The 18,618-nt window shown below is 34.2% G+C and overlaps 1 protein-coding gene across 1 annotated transcript in view; it reads left to right on the plus strand.

Moving 5' to 3' along the window:
• The first annotated feature begins 880 nt into the window (after positions 1–880).
• The window catches only part of MALRD1 (MAM and LDL receptor class A domain containing 1), an 879,021-nt gene continuing 861,283 nt past the window's right edge, over positions 881–18,618 (plus strand). The window contains exons 1-3 of the mRNA XM_074195229.1: positions 881–1,005; positions 6,174–6,274; positions 6,428–6,541. Of these exons, the coding sequence (XP_074051330.1) occupies positions 881–1,005; positions 6,174–6,274; positions 6,428–6,541 (340 nt within the window). The remainder of the gene's footprint in view (positions 1,006–6,173; positions 6,275–6,427; positions 6,542–18,618) is intronic.

The raw sequence follows: 18,618 nt of genomic DNA on the forward strand, positions 1-18,618 counted from the left end.
GACAATAATTCCATTTTAACACAGAGCTCCTGACTTCCCCTCCTCCCATCTGACTATTTGTTTTTCAAGGCAGAACAAATTATAAGCAAAAATATTTATCCTTCTGTGGGAGATAGACATGGTACAAAGGGCTTATGAAATATCAGCCTCTTCTGGATGAATAAACTAGAGAATAGTATTTCATTCAATAAATATTTGAGTGTCTATTATGTACATAACCCTGTATTAGACTCAGTGGGTGATCTAAAATGTGTAACACACAGCCCTCATTGAGTTCATAGTGAAATAAAGAAGATAAATAGAGAGGTTCTTCTCAAAAGATGAGGGTCTTCTATTTTTCTGATCTACAGAGTGCCTTCAGTTGAACCCTTTTCTGAATGTTATTATGATAATGGCATCAAGCCATTCTAAAACATAAGATTATCTCCTCAACAAGATCTGTAATCACTCAAAAGAGACTGGGCTAGTAAAAGAAATGGGAAATATAGGGAATATTTAGTTTTGGCATACTGGTAGACCAGAAACCCTTTGAGTCAGTACAGCAACACTTCTGTCTCAGATAGATATGAAGAGGGAATTGTACCCAGAAAAGAGAGGAGGCAGGGATCAGAATAGATTGCTTTTGGGGTTTTGTACAATGTTTTTATTGATGCTCAGTGATTTAAGAAAACAGTCTTTGAACTATCTTTAGGACTTCAGTCATTCTCACAATTGTATGAGGTTGGGAAGTATTGAACCCCATGACCTTAACTGCTGTTGACCCTAAAGGCAATGGACTTAAATGAACTGCACTATATTTATTACTATTCATTAATTCATATAAATATAGTGAAATATATCATCAGGGTCTTGTGTAACTAGAAAAGGAGATGATCAGGTTATGGATAGCAAGCTTGGGAAAGTGCGTGAAGAACTCAAGAGCTACACCTCTTTCCATGAAATGTCAGCAGAGGAAAAGATGAAACCGAATCCAATGCCCTATACTAGAAGAGTCCTCCACAAGTGGTGAGAAACACAGTTTACCTTTTGTGGATGATGTGCAACTAGTGTCAAGGAATTATAAACATTTTAGCCACTTTCGATCATCATCAAAAGTTCTTCTGTGGAGGATTTATGGAAAACTCCCTATTATAAAGGATTAAAGCAAAGTGAAAAAGGGTTTATTTCTGCACTGGTAGAAGTATATCACATTAATCAGATTATATATACATTAGTGTAGAAGCTGGAAGGAAAATAAGCTATATGAAAGTAAAATGATATACAGCATATATTACAAATAATAGTACAAAATTTGTAACTTGGAGTTGATGTAGTATAGTAGAATGTTAGACTTAGAACAAGGAAAACCTGAGCTCAAACCCTGCCTCTGACATTTTAGAACAGCTTCTGACATTGTCAGCCCCCTTGTATTGATACTAAATTCTCTTTAAGTTTTTATGACAATTCCTTCTCCTAGTCATCATTCTACTTTGCTGAGCATTTTTTTCTCAGTCTTCTTTGCTGAATCTTCCACCAGGCCATGACAACAAACTATTGATTTCCCATAAGACTGTCCTTTTATCTCTCTTCTCTTTTCTCTCTATGTTATCTTGCTTGATGATTTCATAAGTTTCCATGTGCTCATCACTTCTATGCAGATCATTCTTAAATTTATTTTTATCACCCTAACCTTTCTCATGACCTCTCATCTTTTTTTTTTATTTTTATTTTATTTTTAGGTTTTTTCAAGGCAAATGGGGTTGAGTGGCTTGCCCAAGGCCACACAGCTAGGTAATTATTAAGCTCCTGAGACCGGATTTGAACCCAGTTACTCCTGACCCCAGGGCCAGTGCTTTATCCACTATGCCACCTAGCTGCCCCTTGACCTCTCATCTTGCATCTCCAAATGGATGTTGGATATCTTGAATAAGAAGTCCTGTAGATATCTTAAACTGATAGATCTAAAACTAAATTATTTTTTGCTTTCTATATCAGTTTTTCTCCCTTTCCCTAAATTCTCTATTACTCTTTTTTATATTTTTTCCCAGTTACATGCCAAGAAAATTTTTAGCATTTGCTTTTATAAGTGATTTCCATTTTTTCCCTCCCTCCCCTCTTCTGAAAATAGTAGGAAATTTGATAGAGGTTATACATGTGTTATCATGTAAAATGTATTTTCATGTTGATCACAGTTGTGAAAGAAGAAAAAAATCAAAAGAAAACATGAAAAAGAATAAAGTAAGTGAAAAAACATGCTTTTATCTGGCATTCAGGTTTAATCAGTTCTTTATCTGGATGTGGATAACATTTTTCTTCACACATTGTTGCTATGTACAATGTTTTCCTGGTTCTTGCTTCACTTTGTATCATTCATACATGTCTTTCCAGCTTTTTCTGAAATGTCTATTTATCTTTCTTACTGAATAATAGTATTCTTTCACATCCATATGTCATACCTTGTTTAATTATTCCCTAATTGATGGGTATCCCCTCAGTTTCTAAGACTTTGTCACCATGAAAAGAGAGACCATAAATGTTTTTGTGTATAAATCTTTTCCCCTTTTTTATGATTTCTTTGGCATACAGATAATGATATTTATGGATCAATGGATATGCAGTTTGTCCTTGGGCATAGTTCCAAATTGCTCAACAGAACTGTTGCATCAATTCACAACTCTAACAACATTGCACTAGTGCCCACTTTTCCTATAATCTATCCAAGTTATTTCTCTTTTTTGTCATATTAGCTAATCTGATAGCTATGAGGTGATAACTCAGAGTTGTTTTAATTTGCATTTCTCTAATTAAAAACTGATTTAATGCATTTCTTTCTATGTCCATAGACATATTTGATTTATTCATATGAAAACTATCTGTTCTTATTCTGTCACTCTTTTTTTTTATTTTATTTTTTTAGATTTTTCAAGGCAATGGGGTTAAGTGGCTTGCCCAAGGCCACACGGCTAGGTAATTATGAAGTGTCTGAGGTCAGATTTGAACCCAGGTACTCCTGACTCCAAGGCCAGTGCTCTGTTCACTGCGCCACTTAGCTGCCCCTCTGTTACTCTTTATCAATTGAGGAATGATTTGGATTCTTATAAATTTGATTCAGTCCTTTATAAATTTGAGAAATGAGGCCTTTATCAGAAACAATTGCTTTCTACTTACCAGTTTTGTTTTTTTGATTTGTTTTTGCAAGGCAGTGGGATTAAGTGATTTGCCCAAGGTCACAAAACTAGGTAATTATTAAGTGTCTGAGACTGGATTTGAGTCCTCCTGACTCCAGGGCTGGCACTATTCAATGTAGCACCTGGTTGACCCCTCCCCCCCACTTTCCTTCTAATCTTGGTTGGTTGCATTGCTTTTGTTTTTTACATAAAAAGCTTTGATAGGACTCCTTTTTTGTCTGTTTTTTCCAAATAAATTATGTAGTATTGGAGTTAATTGTTCTTTAAATGTTTGATAGAATTGACTTATGAACCCATCTTGGACTGGAGAGTTTATTAATGACTTGCTCAATTTCTCTTTCTAAGATGGGGTTCTTTAGGCATTGTTTTTCCTGATCTAGGTAATTTATACTTTTGTATCTATTCATTGTTTTTGTTGGCACTTAATTGGCTAAAATACTTCCTCATCATTGGTGGTGATTTCACGCAATTTTCTATTTTTATTATGAGAATTTTGAGAAATAAATTTCTTCCTAAGTACCTCTTCAGCTACATGTTGTAGCTGTTGTCTTTGCCTCATTGTTGTCATTCTTTTTAATGAAATTGTTGAATGCTTCTATGGTTTGTCTTTTGCCCTACTTATTCTTTGGAATTAATTTATTTATTTAACAATTTTTCTTCTCTTTTTTCCATGGCCCTTTGTTAAATGTAATTTTTAGTGCATTGTGATCTAAAAAGGAGGCATTTAGTAGTTGTCATTTCTATAATTGATTTGGAGATTTCTCTGCCCCATTTCAAGATAAGTTTTTTAAAATTTTATTTATTTAAGGCAATGGGATTAAGTGACTTGCCCAAAGTCACACAGATAGGTAATTATTAAGAGTCTGAGACTGTTGATTAGTTTTTATGAAGGTGCTATATACTGCTGACACAAATGCATATTCCTTTCTGTTGTTTGTCTAAAAGTCTGTCATATCTACTTTTCTTAATATATTTATTTACTTTCTTAATTTCTTTTTCATTATTTGGTTGAATCTATTGAGTTCTGAGAGAGGATCATTTCCATCTCTCACTAGTAGAGAATAGTTTTACTATTTATTTTTTCTGTAGCTCATTTAACTTCTCCTAAACAATTTGGTATATAAGTTTTGTATTGAATTGACACTTTTTAGTAAGACATAGTTTCCTTCCTTATCTCTCTTAATTAGTTCTATTTTTTGCTTTTACTTTATCTTAGATCAGAATTTTTATCCCTTCTTTTCAAATTTCAGTTGAAGCATAATAGATTCTGCTACAGCCTCTGTTCTTTCCACTCTGTGTCTCTCTCTCTCCTTTAAGGGTGTTTCTCCTAGGATTTTGGTTTTTGATCCACTCTGCTACTTGCTTCAAGTTTATGGGAGTGTTCATCTGGTTTACATATATGTGAGGATTACTACCTGTGTATTTCTCTCCATCCTATTCTTCCTTCAGTTTGACTTTTCTTTCCTTTCCCCCTTTGTTCAGCAGAGTTGTTTCTGCCTATCACTTCCTCTAATCTGCCCTCCTTTCTGTCCCTCCTTTTTAATGTTCTCCCCTATTTCTCTGTCATTGAAGATAGATTTCTATATTCAATTGGTAGCACATATTATTTCCTCTTTGAGCCAATATTGATCAGAGTATTGTTTGTGTTACCCAATCACCCATCCTCCCATTTTCCCCTTCACTGTAATAGGTTTTTCGTGTCTCTTCATGTGAAGTAATTTATCCCATTCTACATTTCCCTTCCTTCTGCACCCAGTGAATTCCTCTTTTTCATCTCTTAATTTATTTGTTATTCCCTCAAGTTCACTTTATACCCATACATTCTATCTATGTATATTCTTCTTAATTATACTATCAGTGATACAATTTTTTAAGAATTACAAATATTATCTTCCCATGTAGGGATATAAACAGCTTAACTCTGTTGAATCCCTTATGTTTTCTTTCCCTTTTTTACTTGTTTATGCCTCTCTTAGGTCCTTATATTGTAGGTCAAATTTTTGCTTTAATTGAAGTCTTATGAAAACCTTGAAATCTTTCTATTTCATTGAATGACTATTTTGCCCCCTTCATGTACTATGCTTAAGTTTTCTGGGTAAGTGATTCCTGGTTGTAGTCCCAGCTTCTTTGCCTTCCTAGAATATCTTTTAATGTTGCATCTCTCAAGTTCTATGCAATCCTGATTGTGAATCCCTGATATTTAAATTGTTTCCAGTCACTTGTAGTTTGTTTTACCTTGATCTGATAGTTATGAAATTTGGTTGCTACATTCCTAGAAGTTTTTATTTTGAAATCTCTTTCCTGAGGTGATAAGTAAATTCTTTCAGTGCCCATTTTGCCCTCTGGTTCTAGGATATTAGGGCAGTTTTCCTTGATAAGTTTTTGAAAGATGCTGTCCTTTTGAATATAGCTTTTAGGTAGTTCAGTAATTTTGATATTGTTTCTCCTAAATCTATTTTTCAGGCCACTTCTTTTCCTATGAGGTATTTTACATTTTCTTCTCTAGTTTCAACTTTTGAATTTTCTTGAATGATTCTTGATGTCTTATAGAGTCATTGGCTTCTAATTAGTCAAATCTAACTTTTAAGGTATTATTTTTCCTGAATTAACTTTTGTACTTTCTTGTCTATTTGACCAATTGTACTCTTTAAGGGGTTTTCTTCAGTAGATTTTTGTATCTCCTTTTCCATTTGGGCAATTCTACTTTTTAGGCAGTTGTTTTCTTTACCCAGGCTGCTAACTCCTTTTGCATTATTCTCTTGCATCACTCTTCATTTCTTTTCAGAATTTTTTCTACTTCTCTTAAATGATTTTCAAGTGCTCTTTTGAGCTTCTCCAGGAGTTCTTTCTGGACTTGAGACAATTTGTCATTTTTCTTGGGGGGGTTTAGCTTATAGATTCTTTTTATGAATTTGTGTTACCAGAGTAACTTTCTATGGTCAGATTTTCTCTCTTTCTTTCTCTCTCCTTATCTTTAGTTCTTTTTTCCTTTGTTTTAAATTTTAGTTCTGTCCCTGGGTATCAAAGGGTTACTTTATCAGGTCTTTTGAACAAGGGGCTCCAGGTACTGCTGTTTAACTGCACTAGGATTGCCCTGATGCCCAGAGGTAACCCTCTTGTCTTGTGTTGAGGAAGTGGTGGGCAGGGGGTTTCTGATGCTGCTGGTGGCCATGAGGGTTTGGCAATTTAGCTGGTGCTGAGCAAGAATCCTAATGACTTATGTTTGCTGGAAGCAGGCAGATATTTCTTCCTTTCCCCAGGCTACGGTCATCTGGCAGTCTGGCTGCTGGAGGTTGCCTGCAGCTATGCTGCAGCACCCCCCATGTTCTCAGAACTGCAGTCTGCCTATTCCCCTGGCTATGCTGAGGCTCTTGGTAGGATGGCAGTCTTGATATTACTATTTGCCTGGGGCTCAGGATCCACTGCTAGTTTGCTGTGGTGGGAAGACTTGCTGGGATGATTCCTCTCATGTGCTGCATTCCCCTTTTAACTGAGTGAGATAGATCTTTCTTAGAGTTTCTTCCAAGTTTTTTTCTCAAAGAATAGGATGGAGAGAAATGTACAGGTCATAATCTCAAATATTATTTTCTGGTTTTTGATGTTCCAGGACTTGTTTTGGAGAACTATCTTATAATTTCTTAGGGAGAATATGTGAGTTATGGCTATCAATGGTTTACTGTCCCACCTTGGATCCTGTAAGGTTTCTTCTCTATTCTTCCTGATGATACCACTAGATTGTCAGCAAGACTTGTACCTAGGGATTATCTTTGATTCTTTAATCTCATCCATGATATCCAGTTTGTTACTGGATTCTATCATTTCTACTTTCACAAAATGTCTCATGAAAATAAATTTTCTTTCCTCTGACACTGCCTCCACACTGGTGTAAGCCCACATTAACTTACATGTGGACTACTGCATTGGTCTTTGTATTGATCTCCCTAGTTAAAATTCTAATCAATCGACTACTAACTTGCCAAAGAGAACTTCTTAAAGTACAGACCTGACCATGTCATCTTCCTATTTATTAAGCTCCAATGGCTCCATAATGTCCCCAAGATTAAATGTAAAATTTTTAACTTTTGAAGTCCTTTACTTTTTTTTTTTTTTTTGCTTTTTGGCAAGGTAATAGGATTAAATGACTTGTCCAAGGTCACACAACTAGTAAATATCAAGTGTCTGAGGCTTGATTTGAACTCAGTTCCTCCTGACTCCAGAGGCAGTACTTTGTCCACTGTACTACTTAGCTGCCCTCAGTTTTTCCAGTCTTCGCATACTGTACATTTCTCTATGTACTCTACTATCTCTACTATTAGGTGACACTGTTTTCTTGCTTTTAGGAGAAGACTATCTTCCATTCCTGAAATTCTTCCTTCCTCACCTTTGCCTCCTGACTTCTTCGTTTTAATCTGGTCTTCACTTGTACCTTATTTCGTCCCTCTTCCCTGTTAGTATCTTCCTTCTGACATCATTGTCAGGTTACCCCGTATTGATCATGTTTGCCCGTAGTCTCATAGATTGTGAGCTACTTGAGAGCCGGAACTGGTTTTTGCCTTTGTGTCCACAGTGCTTATCATAATGCCTACCATATAGTAGGCTTTTAATAAATGCTAATGGACTTGAATGAATAAACTCTTTAAGTCCCAGGCTTCACTCTAAGACTTTAAATTCCTATAAGTTAGTAGTAGATTTCTCATGCTGAAAAAACCATAGGTTCCTGGTGCATTGTAAGTCCTTCAGGAAGGTCAGAAAAAAATATTTTCAGAAGAAAATCTGCTAATTTTTTTTTAAAGGAGAAACTAAAATAATAGGTAAGAACCCAGTATTCCTGAAAACCATTTGAAAGAAAGAAAGAAAATATGATTACATGCATTCTGCAAAGTTACTTGAAATGAGGATTATGCATGATTGTATCTTGGCAGCTTGAAATATTGTCACCTGTATGAATTCTATGTTCAAAAAGCATTTGGAAATTATTTGTATTACTGTATAATTTTCCAATAAGTAGGAGGGAGTCATCATAACTCCTAACACTGCTTGATCATACTTTTTTTTCCTTCTCCTATCTAGTTGAGATGGAGAGTAGTGGAGAGGGAAATTGTCATCTAAAATGATAAAAGGCATTCAATTTAAAAATAAATTTTTTGATAGAAAACAACCTAGTATTTGCTCTATAAGATGTAAGAGCATTATATTGAGTTATGGTAGGTGTCATTAACACAGCACGTGATTTGTGTAAATGATGAGAAAGCTTTAAAACAATATGTAATATTGTTATCAGAGGTTAGGGTAGTAAACAAAGCAGTATACTAGCTGAAATTAAACAATAAATTACTGTGGCATCAACAAATTTATTTTCTTCTGTAAAAGATAGTGAAACTGTTAAGGAACTATTAAATATGAATTTAGAATTGAGCTACTATGGGTAATCATTCAACTACTTTGATCTCCTTTTGTTTGCCTGTTTCCTGAAATCTTTGATTAGAGGGGAAAAATGGGATAGAGAGTCCATTTAAAGTCTGAATTTAGTCATTTACTTAATTTTTTATGGAAGGTGATGACCTGTTGCATTTGAATTCTTTGACTATTAAGATGGGATATAAGAATGTGACATCAAAATGCTATTACTTGAATAATGGCATCTGAAATTTAGGTTGTTGGGAAGGAAAGCCAAGCACACAGAACTAATGTGCCTTCTATAGAAGAGAATTCTGTGTGTGTGTGTGTGTGTGTGTGTGTGTGTGTGTGTGTTTGAATGTGAAGATTCTCTTTCCAATAAACCTAAGTTTTTAATGAATGTTAATTAATTCCAAGTGTCTAGCACCAGGTTGGTCATGTAATAAGCAATTGATGAATATAGATTTTTATTCATTAAATGGAAAGATGGGTTAGAATGACATTTGGGAAATGGAGGAGAAAGTTTATAGAGCAGTAGAAGTAATTCAAGGAGGTAAAGTGATTTCTTGAGTTATAGACATTTGAGTGATAGATCCAAATCCAGATTAGAGCTCGATTTTCATGGTTCTTGAATTTTGGCTTTTTATATATATTTTTTATTTTTTTATATTTTTAATAAATTAATTGGATATGTATTTTTAAAGACAGTAGGAATTAGAGGCATATAATTTTCTAAAATTTAGTCCTTTGAAATAGTGAGATATATATATTTTTTCTAGTTTTCTCTGTCATACATCCTGGATTTTTTTTCTCAAGTTCCATGGGACATCTGGTTTATGTTTCTACCTCTTCTATTGATTGTCTCAACCTTCTTAGGGAATCAGCATTATGATATGACTACCAAAAGGTAATATGACTGAATCTGCCTTAATAAAAGAATAGTCTAGAACATATAAAGTAATATGCCCAGAATGATCAAAGCCATAGTAATATGAGTATATTCAGTTTTAGATGTTGCATTTTAAGGGTGGCATGGACAAACTGGAACATGAAAAGGTACACGATATGTGAAGATGAGTTTAAGGAAATGAACTTATTTAGCTTTGACAAGAGAAGATTTAGAGGGAGGCATAATGTCTTTCTTTGCTTATTTGAAGATTAAGAATATTAGAAATATAGAACCTTCTTAATGAGAACTCCTTAACAAATTAATAGAATTCTACCTTAAATACATATAGAAAAAAATAAAATGAATGATGAAATCCCAGAATCTAGACTATGTAGTCTTCATTTCAATGGATAGACTTTTGTAAGTTGTCCAAAGGAACATAAATATTGGAGAGAAATTATAGATTGACCAAAAGGGGAACCAAGAATTGAATAAAAGAAAAATGATCATCTTGATCACGTTGGAGAAATTCTTTAATGCTTTCAACTATTCCAGACTTTCCTCTGAAACAAAATCTCACCTTTTATTATTTTAACCACCAGTATCAATCAAAGATATATGGCCATTAATTAGTTATGGACTAATTATAAATACTGATAGTAGCATTTATAGCACTTTAAAAGTGGTAAAACATCGTTTGATTTTCATGGTAAGGCTATAAAGTAGGTTATCTTAATCTTATCATTTTAAGATGAGAAAATTGAAATTTATAGAGATAACTAATTTCTCCAAAGTCTACTAAATGTTTGAGGAAGGATTTGCAATCAGGTCCTCAGAATTCCAAATTTGGTGCTGTTATATCACCTACTTACTTTATGACAATTTTGAAAAATTCAAAGTTGAGTAGAATATGGTGAGATGTATGGTTTTTGTAAATACAGCATATTTCCAACAATTAATTGAATGGGAAAAAAGCTGATATAAAAGAAGTGAGTTAGAGTTTAGAATGAATGTTAACAAATAGAAACTTCAGAGAAGGAGATTTTGATTAAATAATAGAAAAATTCTTCAACATATAAGATGTCCAAAAGTGCAATTTGAAAACTACTCAATTCTCTTCTCATTGTTCAAGCAAAGGGTAGCTGACTTTCTGTCATGGTGTCATATAGGTGGCTCAGTATACAAAGTGTTGGAGTCAGGAAAATGAGTGCAAAACTCAGATATGAGTTTTGTGACTTCAAGCAAATTACTTAACCTCTCAGCCTCAGATTTCCCCACTCTAAAATAGAGAGAATAATGGCACCTCTTCCCTAGGTTGTTATGAAAATCACATAAGTTAATATTTGTAAAGCATTTTATGAGCCTTGGAGTGTTATATAAATTCTTGTTATTTTTGTTGTTTATTATTATTAATTATGGATTGAGTTTTATCTACAATGGGTGTTTGGACTGAATGACATCTGAGTCCTTTATAACATAATGATTTTGTGATTATAATGATTTATGAAATTCACTTTATTTCTTGTGGTAAGTGATGTTTAAGACCCCTTTCAAGTCTAAAATAAAATTCTGTGATTGTATGTAGATTTGATTAAAAAATTCAAGGTAAACATTTTCTATAGATAAAGAATATTTTGACTACTTAGTCTAATCATGAGGTTTATAGTACTGGTGACTGTATAGTTTGTATATCTACTATCCTCTCCTGTAGGAAGGGTGCCAATAAACATTCTGAATTGTGTAAAAGTGATATAGATAGTCCATATAGTCCATACTTTATTAACTATTAGAGTGATGCAATTGTTCCATTCAAGTTAAAAATTTTCTAAAGACACACCTCTGAAGAGAATGAATAAATGGACTTAGGAGTCATCTTTAATGAAGAATTCCAATCAGCAAGATTGTTGGAAGTGGGTTGAGAAAACAAGTTGATAGGAAATTATTTTTACATGATTATGTCATTGTTTCTAACCACTGATTAAGTGTTAATATTTTTAAGATTAATATTTTATTTTTTAAACTGTACAGTTTCTTTAAAACATATCCAATGAACAAAGTTGGTTTCTTCCTTTGTCTTTTTTCCATTTCTACTTCTCTGCTAACTCAGGAAGTAAGAAGAAATTTCCAATGGAGTATGGGGTTCTCTTTGACTCTGGACAACATATATAACTTTACAGATACTTGTGAGGATAACAACGATGAAATGCCATGTAAGTAAATATTCTTGTCCCTTTGTTAAAAAGTTTGTACTGCCTTTGCCTATTATATTGAATTTAAAATCACAGGGGTGAGATTCATTGGGTTATCTGCCATTTGGAGAGATGTGGAACTAGATATTCTTGGATCTATTTCATGTATAAAGATGAATATTATTTAACAGGATGGGACATCTATTTTACTCAGATGCTCAAATGCAACCATATGTAGCTATTGCCCCCAACAATGCAATTTGCAATCCATACATATTAATCCAGATTGCATGACTTTAGTCTGAGCCCTCCCCTAAAGCTAACCTTAAAGGAGTCCATCCAAATTACGTGAAACAATCTATTTTATTTTCTACTGAACAGGGATAATGTTTAATCATTTCTATTTTAAACTAATTGGAAAAGTGAAAGAATACTATATATTATTTTGTTTTAAATTAGATTCTTTGATGGGGACAGAAAAAATAAACTATAAATTCAAGCCATGATCCTATTTCTTTTAAGCTGTGGTGAAAACAAAATTCATGAAAAGCTTTCTTATGTGGCTCCTTAACTTTTTAACTATGTAATCAATTTAAGAGTCTTTAATGGTAATGAGTATTGTGAGAAGAAATCACAATTCAGCTAATAGAGCATTCTCTCAGATATAGTTTTTACACTGGCGTCTTTAGAAAAAATCTTATCCTAATATTCTAATTGGATGTTTCATTATGGTATGGAGGTGACTTTGAGCTCTCAAGAGTCTTGCCAAAAAACTATAAACTATTTGTGGTCTTTCTAAGCTAGAAAGGTTTTGAGTGTGACTCTGGCAATGGACCAGGGACCAATTGTTTAATTTGAAGAGGTTCATGATCTGTTTGGCCATAGGCTGGCCAAAACATTTTTTTTTGAAGACCATCTCCTAAGTGACAATGGAGTTGTAATCTATATTAGTGAAAAGAATGCACACATAGGCAAAACTTCTCATAAAAACCTATATACTTGTCAGGTGCATTGCTGAACAAAGTTTGGCTCTATTTTGCCTGTGAATAAAAATTCTGCTTGGTTGCTCACCTCATGAACTTAAAGTAAGCTTGGATCTTGCCTGGAAGCTGAATTTTAGCAAGTAAACTTGATTGCTAATTCTCTCAGTTCTCCAGTCTATCAATCTCCTTTGTCTCTTTGTCCATTGTTTCTTGCTGAGGAATCAGTCAGATTGTAGGAAGAAATGTTGATCTGCATTTAGCTAACCCCATAGGCTACTGCATAAAATTATTCACTTATGAGCATTGGGTTTCACTAATGGAAGACTAAATATTCATTATGATTGATCTTGTATTTTGGGCAGCTTTAATGCAATATTAGAAGAGATGTTTTGGAATTGGCATTTTTTTAGTGACTTCATTTTTTTAATAGTAACTTTTAGAAAAGGATGATGTAGTGTGTTAGGAAAAAGAAAAACAACAATCACTTGATTTAGAATCATAAAATCTGAGTTCAAATACAGGTCCTACTATTTGTTATCTATGTGAACTTGGGCATGACACTTCCCCTTTTCTAGGTTTTAGTTTCCTCTTCTCTAAATAAAGAATTTGGTCCAAATGGCCTCCTTGTAGCTCAAAATCCAACTTTCCATTGGGAACTTTTACTGTTATCTGAGGCTAGCAGGTCTTTAGTTTGAGCGAATTGTTTCACTTGAAAGTAGGTCCAACATATCTGCCGTTTCATTTTTATGTTTCGGTTGAAATAAAATATTAGTGGGTGATTACAAAGAAACTACCAAATTTCCTCATGTGGTGCACCGAAATGGAATTTCTGATTTTTATTTTGTTCTTGTTTGTCTTGCATGGATGTAAACCACGAATATCAGTTCTACTTAATGAAAATCATTATGGAAAAAAATTTCTTTGCTGTGGAGCTAAAGCAGGTTAATGATTTTCTTCCTATTGTTTAAAAGAACGATCATATTGCTGGTACTTAGAAACCGTTAAGAGCTTGGACAAAGCTCACAGTCCAAGGATTCATTTGTATGTGTCCAATTTCTCCCCAGAAGCTAAATGTAAGGAGGCTGCCCCTTGCTCCAGTCTCTGTAAATGACTCTTCCCCTGCTGCTTCCTTTGCCGAGTCACAAAGATGAACTACTCAACCGGTTTGACAAGATGTACAAAGTCCTTTCTTTTATTAATATCTATGAAACTCCTTTTTAGCACTCTTGCTGTGATAGCATGCATTGTCCTGCTTCAGGGAAAAGGTTAATGTGAAAGCAGGAAGAAACAGTTGAGTGAGAAAGGTCTTTGTTGCATGAAAAATTCTAATCACTGTCAGCCCTGGAGAAGAGCAGGGGATGGATCTGTAGAGTAAACAGATTTCAATTTAAATGTTACATTGTGGGGTCACCTCTTGGCATCTAAAGCTTTCCATTTTCATCTCTGAGTAGTCTCTGTTTTTGGTATTTCAATTGCAAGCCAGGGAGAAAAACCTAAAGTTAAATTCACATTACTTTTAAGAATTGAGTTTCTTTTGTTGACTCTTCTCTGGGGAAGAAGGTTGTGAAAAAATTTCGATTCTCAAGCTATTTCTTTGAATATAATAATGTGTTTGTTATCTCTGTAGGGATTTGTTCTTTGAAAAAAAAACCCAGGAAACTTTAGTGGAGCCATGAAAATATACAAATATTTTTTCTTCCATATAATCCATTTTTCTGCTTCTAACCAAATAAACTATTTTTAAAACCAATCAACAAACATTTGTTAAAGCCCTATGCTGGGTGCCAAATATATAAATATAGCTCTAAAAGACTCTGGGAATTCTTTTCCCAACTTCCAGTTATGCTATCAATTTGGATTCTTTGAACTCTGTCATATTTTCCCCTCAGAATTGTAGGAGTATTCCCAAGGGTGTGGGGTATCTTTCTAATGCTGTCAGCTCAAGTACTTCTGATGTGTTCCCATGATATAACTGCCAGTGATTGACACCCTATTATTATTATTATTATCTAACCAATTGCCATCAATTAAATTTTACAAAGGGATATTAACTGGAGAGTTATAGCAAATATCAACATATAAAGTCAGTGTGCCCTGAATCACGAATTCATGCACCATCCCTGTACCACTTCAACATCTGGGTAGAGTGGTTCCAAGATAATCTAACTGTTATAAATTTGAATGTGGCATAACTGCTAGGAGAGTGACTGACCTGATTGGTTCCTCCAAGTTTCTGCACAGTAGGGCCACATTCCTCATTGGACTTGATGACCGGCAAATTTGGATGCGAATTTTAATTCCTGAACATCTGATGCTTCTTTGAACCCTCTAAAGCTCAAAACATGGGAGCCATTCTTTCCACCACATTCAATTTCTCAAGAGCCAAAAGAATAAATTGATGAAATTAGTGGCATCATCATACGTGACTTTTTTGCTTATCTTAAATCACCCAATGGCCGGACAGAAGTAGCTTTCTATCATTTCTTACTTCCCACCTCCTAGGGAACTGCTTGCTCTGACCATGCATATCTAACCTCAAGAAACCCAAATCAAATCAAAGGATTAGCTTTTTCTTCATTCCTAGATAATTAGAGAATCCTTAGATCTTAGAAAAATGAATTTTCTGCTGATAAGTTTCTGCCTACCTTGTTAAAGTATCCTATCTCAGAGTAATGTCTAGGTGATAGAACTGGTCTTGGAAGATCATGAATAGCAACAAATTTACAGATCACAGATTTGGGGCAGTGGTTCTTTTAGATACAATGATGGATGTAGCTATAAACATCTGTAGAAAAACCAAACAAGATAATTTAAGAACTATGAGAATAGTTTTCCAGGCAGTGTAGTATGGTTTGAAAGAACAATTGCAGGAGTCAGAGGACCTGATTTCAAATTCTATCACTGATATCACTTGGATGTCTCTTTGTCTAAAAATCCTTAATTGTAAAATGAGGGGATTGAATTACATGTCTTCAGATGTCTCCTACAACTTTGTGTCTATGATTCTGATTCATATAATTGTGAACCTCAGTTTTGTTATTCAATTGTTTTCAGCCATGTCCATCTCTTCATAATCCTATTTAGGGTATTCTTGGGAAAGATCCAGAGTGGTTTACCATTTCATTCTTCAGCTCATTTTATGGATGAGGTTGAGGCAATAGCATTGAATGACTTTTCTGTGATACTGGAGTGATTTGCAATTTCCTTCTCCAGTTCATTTTATGAATGAGGAAACCAAGGCAAATAGAGTTAAATGACTTTCCTGGGATTACCCATCTAGTAAGTGTCTGAGGCCAGATATGAATTATGAAAGATTAGTTTTCCTGACTCCATATTTGACACTCTGTCCACTATGCAACCTTGATGCCCTCAGTTTACTTATCTATGAAAGCATGGAATTGTACGAAATGATTTTTCATCTCCCTTCTATCTCTTGTTCTATGATATAATCTCATTAGGTTAGGAATAAAGAGGATTTAAAAAAACAAACATCCTTTCAAAATGTACTTGTAAATAACCTATTATTGGTGATTCATCAGTGTTTTTTACAAGAGATAGCTGAACATATTTGATCATTAGAATAAATTTATAACAAGAAGAAAATCCCTGCTGAGAATCTTCTGAGGAAAGAAGAATATTTTCATTATTTTTTACTCTTTCTAGCACATTCAGAATTTACCATTATCCTGACATTTATTAAGGTATAAAGGGCAGTGCTAACAGCCACCGCACTGAAGAGCTGAAATGTTTTTTGTAGTTGGTAATTTCAAGCTTTTTAAACATGGATGAAATTCATACACATATGAATTCTTTCCTTTATGATTGTATAAATTAGCTAATAGAACATTATAGAATCTTCTAAAATTTATCTTCAAGTAATTTCACTGTGTGACCAGACCAGATCAGAGGAATCTAAAGAGTCACTCCTATACATCCTGTATAAGACAAATGACATGCATTAGGTTCATTTGGTTTAGATTTTATAGTTATGTAATATAATAGAAGTAAAAATAGTGAAAGGTAATCAACTCTGATTAAAGTATAATTGCCTAACTTGGCCAGTAGAACAGATTGCAAAATGCTTCCTTTCTTTCAGAAATATGGAGGAATAGAGATGCAAAATGGCACCAAATGTTGCCAGATGCAGTGGCTGCAGTGGTTAGTTTTCTCCAACTGTTTTTTCCCCTGTGTTAACAGAGTAGGGTTACTTCAGGAGAAGGGAGTGTTTATCAGGAAAATGATTTCATTTTGAAAACAAAAAGCATCAGTACTACTTGATAAAAGGTAAATAGGGCTACTGGATCTTTGGTAGTAAGAAAAAACAATGGGCTAAAAATGACAGGGGGTAAATTAGGTAGCAAAGTGGATAGAGTGCTGGGCCTGGGGTGAGGAAGACCCCAGTTGTGTGACTTCAGGCAAGTTACTTAACTCTATTTGCCTTCGTTTCCTCATATGTAATATGATCTAGAGAAGGAAATGGCAAACCACTCCAGCATCTTTCCCAAGAAAACCCCAAATGGGGTCATGAAAAGTCAGACATGGCTGAAAACAACTGAAGAACAAGAAAGGAGAATTGGATTATAATTCTGCTCTTTTACCAACTAGTTGTTTTACATTTGCCAAATAACATCTCTAATTTTTCTTTCTAAAGTATAAAAAAAGAGGGGATAATTTCAGTAATCTTAGAGGTTCCTTTCAACTTCTATTCAATTTAACCTTAATGGTCTTAATTTTTCCAGGCATTGTACAGGACATTGCAAATATTAAGATAAACAGTGATTCCCTGCCTTCAGGAGCTTATTATGGGGATTTTGCATATTTGAAACTATTATAATTATTAATTCAACTTAAAATTTAATCGGGGCAAAGGACAAATCCAGATATGGAGTTTTAAGAAAAACTGAAGAGGCAGATATTATTGTGGTATCAGGAAGCAGACTTGAAACCACTAAAGATGTTCATATGAGGAGTTCCAAGAAAAGTTCATTGAGGTATTGGAACTGGACCATCAAAGAAGATAAGAATGTTTAGCTGATAAGGAGAGAAGTGCTTCCAAGTTTGGAGAATGGCATATGCAAATACACAGAATTGGGATAGTGCAGTATGAAATGAGGGATCATTCCATAATTTAGTTTGGATGATTGTTGGAATGTAGTGTGTATGAAGAGGACTGGCATCGAAAGAAATTGAAAGTTGCTTGGATGCAAATTATTGAAGATCTAAACATCAGCTTAAGAAGACTGTATTTTGTCAGAAATGAAATGGGGGTCCTTAGGGATTTTTGAGTAGGGGAATGACTTCATAAAAACTTCATAAGTAAATAATTTTGGAAGCTCTTTGAAGAGTGAATTGGAGAAGGGATAGACTAGATAGAAGATCAGTTTGGAGACTATTAAAACAATACAGATAAGATGTCCTGAAATAGGGTTGTATGGTAAAACATAAGGACCATAAAGGGTGATGCATGAGATATTATGGAGGGTAAATGGAAGGGTAGTCCAAAATCTTTACTCAGGGAAACCACATCTTCAGAAGACTGACATAATAATGTCCAAGTATGGTACTTTGAGATGTAATCAGAAGCTCAGCCTGTACTCTTTAAGCTAAAAAGAACGAGCACTGTCTTTATAATACTATTTTTTTGTGTCATTATTCTGCCCCTACAATTGTTTGACTAGTGATTATATTCCTAAATTCATAGAGGTTAGAGTGGGTAGAGACCATTTAAGTCATCTAATCAAACTTCTCATTTTATAGATGAGACCACCAAGTTCAGAGAGAGATTGTGGTTTGCTATGGATCTTATAGATGGTAGATAAAGATTCTGATATTTGGACTTAGGTGCTCTGACTATAAATTCATTCTTATTTTCAGTTTATCATGATGATTTGGATCACTGATTAAGGAAGGGAGTCAAAAATGACTCCAAGGCTGGATGTGTGGAATGATGATGATAATGATGATGATGCCAAAAGAACTAAAGGAGTTAACAG

This window comes from Macrotis lagotis, chromosome 7 (assembly GCF_037893015.1).
Source record: "Macrotis lagotis isolate mMagLag1 chromosome 7, bilby.v1.9.chrom.fasta, whole genome shotgun sequence".
Taxonomy (NCBI): Eukaryota; Metazoa; Chordata; class Mammalia; order Peramelemorphia; family Peramelidae; genus Macrotis; species Macrotis lagotis.